Here is a 15,440-nt window from a genome sequence, read left to right on the forward strand (position 1 = left end):
AGGACTGGTATATGTAATTCTACACATCATAAAAGGCTTTAAACTTTAAACTGTAGTTAGTTTATTTACTGTCATTAGTTTCGCTCATTCAGAAAGAATGCACTGTTCAGCATCAGGTGAAATTATAATAAACGAGAGTTTCTTAAAGTGTCCACCGTCACCTCAGACTTCAGCGGGGTCCACTTTAGCTAGAGTGCAGACAGACGCACTGGCTGAATTAAAAACTAGCTTTCCTTGCTTTCTGTTTTCTAAAACATTGCGTAAAATCCTAAACTTCGACACTTAGTCGGGGTTCCACTTGGCTATAGCACTGAAAGATCATTTAGGCGAGCTCAAAGCAGGCTTTCTCGACCCGCTAATAAACGTGCGTTGCCCTTTTAAGAGCTGCATCTTCCCCTCGGCTGCGTGACGTCAGGACGGTGCAGGACTCGAGCCCATCCTCCTGAGCAGCCTGAGCGCGGCCGTGGCCGAGAGGCGCTGACGGGCGAGAGGAGCTCCACTTTACCCCAGCCAGCCGCCGAGGAACCACTCCGCGCTGAGATGAAGCACAGCCCGGCGCTCGCTGTGGATTAAAGAGAAGCGGAAACTTTTCCTCCTCCTCTGGTGTTTTTTTTTTAAACCATGGCCGTAAACGTGACAGAGTAGAGTAGGCTCACATCAACAGCAGCAAGCAAGGACCCCTCGGCTCGCAGCTAGATGCACACACGCACACACACACGGCTAGTTATGAACAAGAGCCGACTGCAGTTTCAAACAGCAAGCGTTTTCTGCGAATCAGCCTCGAGAGACGCCTGAGTTTTCTTCCTCCGAGTGTTCCTCCGTTTCCAGCCGCGAGCAAGCAGTTTCGGATCCTGCAGTAGTTATGGCGGGGAAAGTGACATCGCAGGGCACGGGAATATTGCTGGCCACAGCCAACGTTGGATCACTCTTCGAAGATGTAAGTTGCTCTCACGCCTGGTCTCCTTCGCTTTCAGCTTTTGCTCACTTTGGGCTGTTGTTTTGGAGCCTGCTGCCGCGTGCCTGGTCCCGTCAGGGCGGGCGAGCGAGCGAGCGAGCTCCCTCAGCTGATCCACATGCTCGGTGTGTGTATGTGTATATGTGCGTGCGTGTGTGTGTATATATAGATATATATGTATATATATATATGTGTGTGTGTGGAGGCGTTCGTTTCGTAGCGTAGCCTGGAGCTGAAGCCTCAGAGCTGGGCCCACTCAGGCAAACTTGCCATTTAAAGCTCCATAACATGGACTTTTGAAAAGTTTTAGTAGGGAAGCTGTGGGGAATGTGCTGGCTGGAGCAGTGCTGCAGCTTGCAGTAGGGCCTGCTGGAAATGTTCGGAGCCTAATGTGCATGTTTATTCCCAACCTGGGGGTTTTCTCAGTAAGCACCATAACTTGTACAGTGCGATGCAGTTCTACCATTTGCTTATCCCAACTGGGGTCAGCCATGCTGTGGGACCCCTGGAGCAGAGAGGGTCTTGCTCAGAGGCCCAACAGTAGCAGCTTGGAGGACCTGGGTATCAGACCCACAACCCTGTGATCAGTAAACCGTGCTTTAACAATTGAGCTACCACTGACTGACTAACACAGATCAAACCCATGGTCTTCTGTTTACAAGACGGACTCCTTATGATCGGAGTGACCCTGACTACGTTTCCCAAAATCCTCTAAAATCTCTTAAATATATTTGTTAAATGGTGAAGCAAGCATCCAATTTAACTCTCTCTCCACCACTTATGATGGTCTTACTGCAAGCAAAGCATTTGGGACAGAGGCTCTGGTTAATTGAGCAATTTTACCATTGGATGCAGTTGACCCAGGGGTCATCAGCGCTGGCCCTGAAAGGTTGGTTGCCAGCACTAAATCTGGTGATCAGCTCATTCAGAAAAACAAATCAGGAGTGTTTCTGCTGGTAATTCACTGCACTGTATTGGACACTGGCCCACCAGGAATGGACATGAGGACCTCTGTTCTAATTAAGTGCTGCATATGCTGTTTTACTGGCAGTGTACTGGCAGTGTACTGGATGAATAAGTAAGGAAGCGGAGGGAAAGGCATGCTCCCGGCTTGTTTGTTTGTACAATATGAAAAGAATCAAATTAACACCTACATGCACTGATAGCAAGTGTCAGCAAGTGTCTTTACTCCAGGTGGTGTGAAATGATGAAAGAAAATTACAAGACAAACCTATTATTTAGGATATAGTCACAAACTCTGAAGTGTAGGATGGACAGATGGCATGTAAGGGCAGAAATGTATAGAGATGCACTAATATATATGTATGTGTGTGTGTGTGTGTGTGTGCTGTCAAACTTAAGTATGATGATTTTTATTTATTTTTATTTGCTTTGTTACCCTACATCCAATTAAACAGGACTCATTTGCTGTGGGAAATAAGTAATAAGTGGTATAATACGTGGTAAATAATAATAATAATAATAAATGGTAATAAGTACTGGTGATCTCCATGATTTATTTTTAAAAGTGAAGGTGCTACAAACGGTTCTTTGAATGGAGCCATTAAAGACCCATGTTTGTAATGGCAATATGTGAGTGTGAAGATCCTTTAAAAGCTTAAAGAACCTTCTCTTGATGTAAAAGTGACGTTTTATGGACCCAAAAGTGGAACTATGGCATCGCTCAAAGAACCATTTACTTTCAAACATTTTTACCCATTTCCTCCCCAATTTGCATTGCCAGTTACCCCACCCATACATACCCCCTCCTATCACATGCAATGCTACTGACACTGGGAGGGTAAAGACCGACACACACCTCCTCCGCCACGTGTGCAGGCCAGCTGTCACCTCTCTTTTCCCGAATTACCGCCAGTTCAATACCACTGGGCATTATTGGCTCTGATGCATTGGCCAGCAGACGCCAGTTCCTGCCAGCATTGCACTGAAGTCATGTGGGGAGAAAGCACCATCTACCCACCCTGGAGAGAGCAAATGTGCTCTCTTAGGGCCCCAGCTACCCATGGCTAGCAGCCTAACCAGAATCCAAGCCAGCGATCCTCTGGTCATAGTGACAGCGTCCTATTCTGCTGGACCACTCTGGGTCCAAAGAACCGTTTGTAACACATTTATTTTTAAGAGTGTATTTTGAGAAAGACGAGGTAAAATGTATCACAATAACAATGCAATATGGTCAGATCACCAACCTCTATTGGCATCTTATGGCTTATTGTGAAAAGCCCTGCAGACATCTGAAACATTTCCCCCAAGCTCACATCTCTCATCGCTTCTGCTTCTGTTAGTCTGACTCTGTGCCTGTAAAACTACAGCAGTTGTGTTGTTGTGTGCTGTGACTAATATCCCTATGGGATCAGCTGCAGGTTCAATGATCTGATGCTGGTGCAGTGAGTTCTGCTAGGCGTTCAGATGCATGAGAATTTAGGCATGTAATAAAACATGCATATTACTTGACCACTCCCTTCTGACCAGCCCCTTCTCTTATTTATTTACCTTCTCTTATTCCCAGCTCTTCCTTGGTGAGGTTTTTCCCAATAACTGAAGTTCTCAAAGCTTCTGCCTGTGTGTTACAAGCACCTTGTATTGCTTTCAGATGTTGTGTAAACAGAGTGTAAGTGTCCCTCTCCTGCCCATGTGAACTTTTAGTCCCAAACATAGAGGACCCCTCCACCCCACCCGGCTATAAATAGGGCTGCTGCCATGGCTGCTGAACTTTGGATGTCTTATAGATATCCTTGTTTTTTCTCTGACGCTTTACAAATGACCATGGCTTAAAACGGCTGTGTACGCATAGGAAGAGCTGTGTGCTTTCCTGCACAGTTACGCTGAAGCGTTTCTTGTGCCCAGACGGTGCAGGCCTGAAGTGAATGGGACCTTTGACCGGCCTGTGTACACACCCAGCGGTGTTCAGGTCAAAAGGGCTGCCTTTAAGACACATCTGTATACATGTAGAACATCTTAAATATGGATATGAATAAGCATGCTGAGAGCTTCACTATGTAAAATGACAGTTTTTGTGATGTACAGTACTGTGTAAAAGTCCTGGCTGTCTGGACATATCTAGGTCCACTGGCGAAGAACCTTTACATAAAATTAGGGTTCTTTACAATTTAAAGAAATAGAGATTTTTGACAAGTGAAGCATGAAGCATTGAAGCATCTTTATTTTCAAGGCTAAATCCAGGAGAGACTGTGTGCTCTCCTTGAGGAAGCCCAGTGTTTACAGTTCTACGTCTACTACCTAGTTTATCTAATCAGTCCTGTATTGACCAAAACAAGCTGTTGAAACTGTGGAAAAAAATCAATACAGTGACTGAGGTGCACATAGAAGTCAACAATCAAACCTGGCTTCTTCTAGCTACCTTCTTCTGGCCTACATATCAGTAAGCTTACTGACAGACAGCACTTTCTGATTATAGACAACGTATGTGTTTGTTTGCCTGTATGTATTATGTAGTTAGTGTTTTACAGACAGCGTTGCAGCACAGTGCTGTATGTGTTCAGTGGCTCTGGGTGTTTATGTCCATTTCCTATTTTAAAAAGTTCAACACTACAGTTTTTTCTTGTGTTGTCTTTTTCTCTTTGGTGACTATACGTTTTCAGGACATGTCTGTCAAGGACTGTGAGCTGTGTCGAGCAAGACAGATCCTGTGATGCCCATAAAGCATTAAATGCTTTTCAGGAAACATGAAGGGCCTCTCTTTATGGAAATCAGCTGATATCTGACTTGCATCTAAAGCTGCCATAGGAGTGAGAGAGAAGTCTCAGTCAGGTTGAAGTAATGTCCTGTAGTGTGCTTGGCTTTCAGACCCTGTCAGTAGTCAACAGAAGGCTGTTGATTTCAAGGTGTTCCTTGTACAGTGTTTTACAGTGGAAGTGTGGATTTTTTAGTCAATGCACTTCTTAATGCCAAGAACAAAAACATGTTAATGTAATTTGTAAAAAAAATCCAAATAAATTTATTTATACACACACACACACACACACACACACACACACACACACACACACACTTGGTGTTCTGCTTCAGACATTTGGTTCAGATTCATTCTTTTTTTCCTTTCTGATATTAGAGCTTTTCTGTGGAAATCATCTGGATACCAGCATGCATGCATAGCCTCTCGAGTATTAGCTTGAGACAGACAATGTGTAAGCTCAAGACTCTGATTTTTGTCATGTGTTTGCAATGAGACATCTTGCCTGTTCAAATACAAAGCAAATGAAGCTTTTTTTCAGGATTATTACAAAATCTGTATGACATGATCTGCAAAATATTTCTCTGACTATTGAACTAAGGGTAGTCATTTTTTTGTTTGTTAGACTGGCTTATGTATTGCTTTAGGAGGTGTCTGTTATTTACTGAGTACTGATACTGATGAGTTGGAAATGTGGAAGTCTGACTTATTGGGTTGTGAAGCTACTTTGAAGTTTAGATTTGTATGTTACCTTATTTTCATGATGAATGCCACAAACCACACCACATCCTAATGTTCTAATGCTTTCGAGGGCCATCACCAAGCCAGCATGTTAAAGTGCGTAAGTGCTTGAGAATGTGAGAAGATGCTGAAAAACACATCAGTACTTTTATTAGGGGTTTAGCTGCATTATACAACCAGGCTAATGAGAACCACATTAGAGATATTCAGTAAATTAGTCTTCTAACCAATCAGAAGAATATGTTGCAGGACAATCCCGTATGTTCTTGTTGAATGCTCTGTACATGTTGTGACATTACAAAATTTGCCTTTCTGGACATTTCTGCTGTGATTATAGATTATATTTCTAGTAATTACACAGAAAATATTGCTGTAAAAAATCACATTGGTGAGAATCAATACTAGAATTTTGAACACTTGAATTTTTCAGTTTATGTAAATTGCCAAAAATGTATGTTAAATATATTTTAAATGTATTTTTTTAAAAACTGTAAATTTAAAGAAATTGTACCTATATGAAATTGGCAAACGAATATATTTTTATTACATACATTGCAAAATACATATGATTTGAAAAAATCTGTATCTGTGTTTAATATTTCCCCATCTGTTTTAAAATCATTATATTTTAAATAGGTAATATATTCTGAAATACGTTTTAGTGTGTGAAATTCATTCTGGAATAAAAACCAATGTATTTAAAATATATTGTTACCCATTTGCAATACATGTCCATATATGATATGATGGAAAAAAAAAAAAAAAAAGACCATGAAATGACTCCATGGTTGCTGGAGGACAGGACGGACGTTGATTGTAAATGAACTATATTACTCAGGGGAATAATTGTTCATTGTGATTCTTGATATGAATAACTTTAATGGCTAATGGGGTTTCAACTTATGTCATGTAGTGGATGTTTTGTAAAAGCAATAAGCCATGAGAGGCTGTGCATCACTGGGTTTCCTTATGTGAATAAGAGTTGTGGTTTTTAAACAATTGATCACATGTAATTGTGTTTTGCCGCATGACAATTTATTTCACATGTATGACCATTTTACATGTGAGGCTATATGTGATTATATTTCTTTGTAAGTTAATTGTGGCTAAGGGTGTTCCCTTGGCATGGCCCCTAGATTTAACATGGTTTAAATTGGTTAAATATGGTTTGGTACATCAAGATCAAGCTGCTAGGTGATGGGAAAGTGCACAACAGGTCATTCTGTAGGTGTTGTGCACTTTCAGTCTAGTTTTATTCATTTTTTTTTCCTGTATTTGCAACAGAGAACATTTGCCTGAATCATTCTGAGGTTTAATGGTGTATGTATATGTATATTAGTTGCTAGAAGAAAAAGACTTATTTGAATCTCTCTTGATTTCCCTTGATAGCTCATTAGCTCAGTCTGCTTGTGCCCTGTTTTTATTACGAACTCAGCCAAAAACCAGTGGAGTGCTATATTTGCTCAACCCAAATAAATATTTAAATAAAAAAGTGGTCTGAAAGAAGGTCTTTCTCTGTATACATGTCCTAAAGCTGTTAACCATGTACAACACTATGAATATCACCATTGTGAGATTGTTCCTGTTTTCACTTTGAGAAAATATTCACATGGCTACAAAAGGCCATCATTTTTAGCCATTATTGCAGAACATGTACATATATACATGTAGAGAAGTTACAGCCTGCATGCAGGGCGGTGTGTAGCTCTTAAATGTTGGAGTTAAAAGTTGTGACGTGGAGGATTGGCTGCTGGTTTGGGAGGTAGCTGCAGTATGTAGTTTGGGAGTTGTTCCACAGAGCAATTTCAGATGGTTTCTTATGAAACGAATGCTTTTAAAGGGACTGGAATGTGCATTCAGAGTCATTTCAAAATCTGTAGGTGTTACTAAGTTGCGAGGTGTAAAATAAATAAGTACTAATAAAGAAACATCTGGAATGAATGCAGGACTGTAAACCGAAACGTTTAGCAGCCAAAATGTATCAAATAAATACATAAAAAAAAAAAAATTATTCAAACATATCTGAGAGAAGGTTGTGGGTTTTTGTGTCTAAGTAACTGAGGCATCCTCTTCAGATGAGCGGATGAGCTACTAGAGCAAACCATTAGAATGTGGATGCTGATGACATTCACCCCCATTGTAAATTAGGGTTATCAAAATGTACTTTTAGTTGTTTGCAATAATCCAGTTAAGCCCAATTTAAATAGCTCAACACAACTAATAAAACAAGTGTTTTCTCCATATTCAACACAAAATGTCATTTTTAATGACCTTCAGTCTCAGGATTATTTAACCCCTTCATGACAAGCTTCTTTAGTACTTAGTAGAGCACCTCCCATAGTATCTGCTGCAAATGTGATGCACAGCCAGATACCAGCTACTGGCTGTGTTCCTGAGGACTCTTAGCCCATTTCTCATGGGCTGTTGCCTTCAGTTTACTAATATTCTTGGGTTTTTGTGCTGCAACCACCTTCTTCAAAGCCCACCAAAAATGTTCTATGTAGTTTAAGTCCAGAATCTACCAGGCCTTGGTGGACTTTGGGATATGTTTAGGATCATTGTCCTGTTGGAAGATCCAGTGACACCTAGACTTCAGCTTCCTCACTACATCTCTTAGGATTTCCTGATACTTGATCATAGCCATCTTGCTCTTTACACGCTACAGGTTTCCAGTGCTAAAGGAAGCAAAGCAACCCTAGAGCATCACTGAGCCACCGCTTTACCACGCTTCACTGTAGGCAGGGTGTTGTTTTTTTTTTTTTTTTTTTTTTTCCTGCATATGCTTCATTCTTTTCCAGATATACAGTCAATTCAAACATAAGGTTCACAGAAGTTTGGGGTTTCTGCTCTGTGAAGCGATGAAACAAAACTGGAACTTTTCGGGCCTATCGATCAGCAGTATGTCTGGTGGAGAAACAAATAAAGCATATGTTGAAAAAAAAAACCCAGCAGGCTATGATAGTAAAACAGTGCTCTACTAAGTACTAAAGATTGTCATGAAGTGGTTGAAGAATTATGAGACTGCAGTACTTATTATAATCTGGAAAAAGTGTTTGTTTTTGAATATTTTTAATGTATATTTAAATTGTTCTTGTTTAGTTAGCTGAAAGTTTGTCAGTTTTGCTCATAAACTGAATTTGGGGGTTGAATCATTTTGATCGCTCAAATCAAATCAAACCTCTTTGGATAGTGCTTTTTACAACTGGCTTTGCCACAAAGCAGCTTTACAGGAATCCGTAATAGGGCAGGAGATCTTCCCCATGTATCTTCCTGCATGTTTCTTTCCTAGGCCTAGTAGTTACTGGTAGATATCTTATATCTTTATAGTTTATTATAAAACCATGCAACCTCTGCCTTCTCAATCACCTATGGTCCGTGGTAATACATCCTTTGCAACACGTTCATGTTTTAGCCTTGTGTTTTTCGGAGTGGCAAACTGTAATATACAGTTATCATATCATACTGTCACGTTTTACAGTCCTGTTAAACAATAAAACATAAAGGATGCTGGCCTATGCATTTTTTCCAAATAGTGATTTCAATATTCAAACACTGGCACCTTGAACGTTTAACCGAGTACTTGAGAACTTGTGGAACATGAGGCTCTTTTTAATACACATAGGCTCCCCAGATGTTCCATGTTTTAATCACCTGTCAATCACTTCGACATCCTTAAGAAGGAAGTGTCAGCGTGGTAAATCTGCAGTCTTTGAAGTCTGTACATGTTGAAAAGAAGTAGTAATTGATCACAAACAATGGACGTCAGCCCTTTTCCCATCTGGAGCCGAAGAGTGGCCCGGTGAGTGTCTCAGACTGTGGATCAGCGATGGAAACTTCCTGAAAGAAAGATGATGCTATTTTTATTAGCTCTTTGCTTCCCCCTCCCCGACCTCCTCATCATAACGCAGAATTTAATTTCCAAGGAACAGACTAAAGGAGATGAATTAAGCAGCCACATCGAATGCTGCAGTAATCAGCATCTGTTCCCGACTCTCTGGAGAGGCCGGAGATGTGATATGAGAAATGTCTTTTTAAGGGTTTAGATCATAGAGCAGTCTGATTGAACTGGTTGAACTAATCTGCTCAGCTACTGCAGGGGAAACATTTCCCATCACAGCTAACATTTCAGACATGATCTGGCTGTGCGCATTTCAACAGGCTTCCGAAACTGATGTAATGGTTCATGTTCCTGACTCGGAAAGGAAGTCATTGTGCAGTTGATGCAGACTCTAGCGTCTAATTGGTCCTTGAAGCAAATCAGGAGCGGTGTGGAAAATTGTGGTGAAACGCTTTGGCTGGCGTCACACAGGTTCAGGCAGCTTCCTAGCACGAGGAGAGCTAGAGAACTTCAGTGAAAGGGCTAAAGCTGTGGTAGCTCATTAAAGGAGTTTTCCAAACCATGTCAGTCGTAATTGTGCTATCTCACATGCTGCCCTGACGCAAATAACGTTTTAGCTGCCCTTCTCAAGAGACAGCGAAGCGCACAGTTCTCCAACAAACCTGAGATGAATAATCCATTTGCTGAAGCGATTCAGCTGCAGTGGGAAACCCCTGACATCAAATCAGTCCTCATCTAATAGTGAAGTGCTGTTCTTGGAGCGATCCCACACTTTGCCATTGGATTGTTTTAGAGCAGTTTGTTGGCAGATGTTGTCTGCCACTTCTGTGAGTGCCTGGCAGACCGCACATTAATGTGAACGCAGGAAGGCCTGGGAAAGGACCAATATTTTTCAGGAATGAGTGAAGTTGAAGTAGTCTTTGGGGAAGTTGGGAAGAATTTGAGATGTCTTATTCAGTGTGAATCAAATAAAGAAGAGAATCAAATGGAAAACCAATCAATCTATTTTATTTTAGTGAGTAAATCTTAGGTGTTGATTTCTCATTATTTTGGTCAATATTTGTATATTAATATTGTATATTTGTATATTAATGTGTGGTTGGTGTGGCGCAACAGATAACCGCCAGATCACCTGCCAGTGAGCTACCACACCACGTGGGAGACTGGGGTTCGATTCCCGGTCTGGTTGACTATGCTGTACTACACCAATAAGAGTCCTTGGGCAAGACTCCTAACACTACACTGACCCTCCTCTGTAATACGAGTAACCTTGTAAGTCGCTCTGGATAAGAGCGTCAGCTAAATGCCATAAATGTAAAAGTAAATGTAAATCTAAACTAATCTTTTTTTTTTTTTTTTACTAAAAAATTTCTTTTTTTTTTTGTTGTTATTCGTTTTGCTTCTAAAAAGAGGCGGCTCTGGGGATTGTGTTAATATTCTCAATTTGAAGCTTTAAAGGTAAAGGTGCACGTGTTTGTCAATGTACAGTGTACACTGTCCACATTTAACCCATCTGGTAGTGAACACACACTCACACACACACGTGTTAGGGGCAGTGAGTACACACTCCAGCGCCCGGGGAGCAGAGAGGATAAAGGGCCTTGCTCAAGGGCCCAACAGTGGCAGCTTGCCGAGCCCGGGAATCGAACCCACAACCCTGTTATCGATATCCCGGCGCTCTAACCGCTGAGCCACCACTGCCCCAAAAAGCACCATTTTTAAAATATAGGGTATAACAAATAATAGCTCTTAAAACTCTTGTTCTCAGAAGTTTGAATCCTGACGATGTAGCAATCAAGTAAGAGTTATTTATTTATTAATTTTTCACCATTAAAAAAGATTCATTAATATTGACTGATAATAACAGCTGGTCTCTAAAAAAAAGCACTTATGCACAAAACGAATCTTTTCATTAACATTTTGTTTTAGATTTTTACATTTGAAGACATTGTAGCTGGAGAATTTAATTTTGGCTCAGAAACGAATGCATACTTTACTGATTACTGTTATAATCATAATCGGCTCTAGTGTTCCAACATTGGCAAAGTTGAATCTTCTTCCTCAGGTCGATCATCACGTTGCATCCGTGTATTTTATACCCCTGGTGTTCTGTATTAGGACTCTGTGTTCTGCGCTGGGGTCAGCATGAGCTCAAAACCACAGCTTTCCAAGAAAACCCGAGTCTGGATCAGAGTTGCTGCTTTTACAAAAAATGTTTTCATTTTGCAACAAAACTGGATCTGATGCAGTAATTAAAGATCTGTATCTTTACCAACACGTCAGTTTGTGCATTTGCGCGCAAACACACACTTTGCCTCCGTTCAGTGACCCCGGCTGGTTAGGTTCAGATAGTGGGTGACAGAGAGACAATGAGCCCTTCGCCCCTTGGGAGCCAGATAAGGAAGCGAGATAAGGTGGAATGCATCAATGTCTGGGTTTGATCCAAAGTCATAATCGTCCGGCCCGAGTGGGAATGCTGCTGTGACACACACACACCCTCCCAAGACCCGTCCGGCACAGATAGCCACGCTTCCCTTACAATGTAAATAAAACAAAAACAGCATGAATGGCACATGAATGGATATTTTATGCCATGGTTAAAAACTCCTACAGTATAGCCAACCTCAGCTTGTTGTCCTGTTCTAACTTATGTTTATTTATGACAGAAAGGAGGCATTTTTTCAGTGTTGGTTCATATTGGATTTATAATTTTTATAGTGATTATGAATTTTTATATAGTTATAGTGTGATCCTGATTCACTTAAACAAACACTATATTAAAGAAAGTCAGGTGCTGGACTTTTTAAAAGTTCAGAATTAATATTTCCAATCACTTATTTTTAATGTAGAATTTTGCATGCATGAGTATATTATTGTGTTTGTATTTACTGTGTAGTAACATACATAACGGGGTCCAGTAGAAAGTAGAATGACTAAGTAGAAGTAGAAGTTACTAATTTGAGTAATGTGTTTATTTCCTCATTAAAATTAACATTCATCACATTAATATTTAAATCACTACAATAAAAAGAGATTTTCTGTATGTCTATATTTCTGGTATTGTGACAACCCCTAGTTCTATATATGTTCATTCAGCCTTGTAAGGTCGATGCCCGTTTATAACATAAAGGTACAGTAAATATGATCACTAAATTGAGTGTTTAATCATTTGTCTGTACAGACAAGGAAATACAAGTATTGCAGATGAAAGAAAGTAATGCAGATGGCACTAAAAATGAAGAATGTGTAATTGTTCATTTATGTTATTGATTTACTTTTTTCTGAATAACGACACTTCTGATTGGTGTAGGTACTAAATGACAATATATGATTGCTCTAGAGATCTAGGGCTTTGTAGCTGCTCTTTCCAGTGAATGTTCCTGCCATCAAGGATGAATAAATAACTGCACAAAACATCCATTTTTAAAAATTAATATAATGTGCATTTTGCCAGCAAACTATGAATGTGCTAAATGGAAAGGCATGACCGCAAACTTGGAATTCGGAGAATTATCAATTTTTTCCCCCAATAAAATTTTGTCATTCAGGACCTGGTTTGACTAATCAAGTGTGCTGGGGAATGTAACAAATCTGTGTGATGCCTCTGGGCATCCATAAACCTTAAATGAGACTTTATTTTTATCTTTTATTTTTATCTTTTGAAAATGATTTCTTGTTACTTTAGTTTGTTGCACTTGCATCATAATTTTTGTTATTTTAAAATCGCAAAAATGATTAACATGACAACTGCTTACAAACTTTGGACGATTGTAGATCTCATAAAGTACATCATGTCCTGGGGCAGACGAGAGCTATCCTACATGTCTCATAATTTGCTCTGCTTTTCTACTGTGTGTTATATTTCCACTGTATGTGTATGTGTTCCATGTTAGGGCATGTTAGGAAACTCCCTTCTCAGAGTCTTCTCAGAACCTCCTCCCTCAGTGAGCGAGTGCTGGAGTTTTTCCGGAATGTGCAGGTGAAGAATGGGCCTGAAGCCTTAGACATGCTTCAGTTTGACGGGTACAGAGCTGTTATTAGTTATGATAAACAGAGAACTGCATGCTAGCGTCAGTGGTTTCTTGGGCTGTTCGCTCCGAGCCGTCAGCGGAGCGGTTTGAGGCCTGTGAGGCTGCTTACATTGCACTTCATGCACATTTCTTTGATTGGCTGAAGCACTGGCTTGCAGTCTGACGTCTCTGAGTGACCTCTGCACTGTAGAATCAAGCTGTGCTTCGCACTCTCCACCTGCTGCGCGTGTTCCTACATGCCGCTTCCATGGAATGTAAACATGTGGCACGAGTAAAAGACGTAAGACGGAGCTTATCCCCCCCCAAAACAAAAAAAAAAACTCAGTCGAAGAACCTCCAAAAGTTACTATTTAGGAGTTTACTACGATTTATACACATATATATTTAACAGTGTAATCCCTGCTGTCTTGAAATGTCAGGTGTGTGTGTGTGTATATATATAAATATATTTAATGGCAGCTCAGTATATTTGGTTGTCAGCTCAGTATTGTTTATAGGTAGCAGCCAGCGCCTGATTTGACTGATCAATGCATTCTTTACATTTTAAACTGTGTGCTTGTGAATTTAAACAGATCTGTGTAGCGCCTTGGCGTGTCCAGGATGTGCCAGCAGGAGATGTTCGAAGAGACCTGTATAGTACAGAGGTCATACATGAAAGTGGAAGTCAAATATACAGATCCTGAAAATGGATAATGTGTAGTTTGTAGTGGTGTAACAACTCCTCAAAAAAGTGCACGAGGAATTCTGGCATTGTACTAAATATGATCTCAAAATTAGTCGCATTGTTTGAAAAGCAAAGTTTACAAACATCCATCACCAAGTCATGTCATGCACCACACCCCTTCCTCATCCAGCTCTAGTCTCATTAGTAGGTTATCCAACAACAGGAATATGTTTGTTGTTTTTCTTTAATAAAACCTTGCTCAAGATATTGAAAATATTAAACCCTGAACCTGGTATTGTTTATTTAATGGAATCGTGGCCTAAATGTATGGTGACTCCCCCACAGTTATCATATTTCACTTCTTCACTGCAGAATTCTTTAAACAGTAAAGTATCTAAAAATGGCATTTCATTGGAATCCACACTGCATACTTAGACTTGAGAATAGTTTGTGAATATCTTGAATTTAACAGGATCAATGTGCTCCTCACTGAGGAAGGCACATGATCTGTAAAATGAAGGGTGTCCTAGTTTCCAAAGAAAAGGATCATCTGTTCGCTTTGGCATGTAAGAGTGTTTTGATGTCTGTCAGGTTCTTGTGATTCTGATTTTTAGGGAAAGTGAGGGAGGTTATTGTGTAGATATTGTTTGAAGTTTTCCTGAACTCTTGTCCTTTGTTCTGGATTTAGAAATATATAAATGTTCTGCACTTTTATTAAGAGAGGGGGTAAACAAATTAAAATGAGTTCTATAATTTACATTACATTTATGTTTATTTTTATGTTCATGTTCAGGCTTTTGAGCTAGAGCGACTACCAAGGTACTTTTGTCTGCTCAGAAAATGCATCTCTAGCTAGTGTATATAGGCTACAGTCTACACATACCCTTGAGCTAAGATGCTTCCAGAAACAAGAGTCAGTGCAGATACTAAGAGTTATGTCCAGACACTACACTGTATATCCAAATACACACACACTGCTTGTCTAGTCCCTGTAGAAAAGCATTGCCAATAGAATAGGACTCTCTGGAGCAGCTAAACATGAACCCCTTGACAGCATGCCTAATGCCATGTGTGGGCTAGAGGGGGTATAAAGCCCCTCAGCTTTAAGCTGTAGATCAGTGAAACTGTGTCCTCTGGAATGATTGTTGGTGCTCCATCCAATACACTTTGGATGAGTTTGGGAGTTTGGGGTGAGATGGGGTGGTGATCAGCATCCCAGCATCCTGACCTCATTAGCGCCTTTGTCACTAAATGCAATCAAATCCTCACTGCAATGCTCCAATATCTAGTAGAAAGTCTTTCCTGGACCGTTTTCAGATCCTCTTGATTTTGAAAGAAACAATGAATGAGCTGCTATCCCAAAACCTTTTTGTTCATGTACGTCCTCAGTCAGAGTTTAAAGAACTCATTACATGGACTACTATAGGAGTTGAGGTCCATTATTATATGGTATTGTACTGAGACTGGGCCTGCGCCTGAGCCTGGACTGATTCTGGGAG

The 15,440-nt window shown here is 40.3% G+C and overlaps 1 protein-coding gene across 4 annotated transcripts in view; it reads left to right on the forward strand.

Moving 5' to 3' along the window:
* The first annotated feature begins 445 nt into the window (after positions 1-445).
* Positions 446-15,440, forward strand: part of inpp5a (inositol polyphosphate-5-phosphatase A) — a 185,771-nt gene continuing 170,776 nt past the window's right edge. For all 4 annotated transcript variants that reach the window (XM_072678262.1, XM_072678263.1, XM_072678266.1 and 1 more), the window contains exon 1: positions 446-937. In XM_072678262.1, the coding sequence (XP_072534363.1) occupies positions 863-937 (75 nt within the window). In that variant the 5' untranslated portion in view covers positions 446-862. The remainder of the gene's footprint in view (positions 938-15,440) is intronic.

This window comes from Salminus brasiliensis, chromosome 4, assembly GCF_030463535.1.
Source record: "Salminus brasiliensis chromosome 4, fSalBra1.hap2, whole genome shotgun sequence".
Lineage (NCBI taxonomy): Eukaryota > Metazoa > Chordata > Actinopteri > Characiformes > Bryconidae > Salminus > Salminus brasiliensis.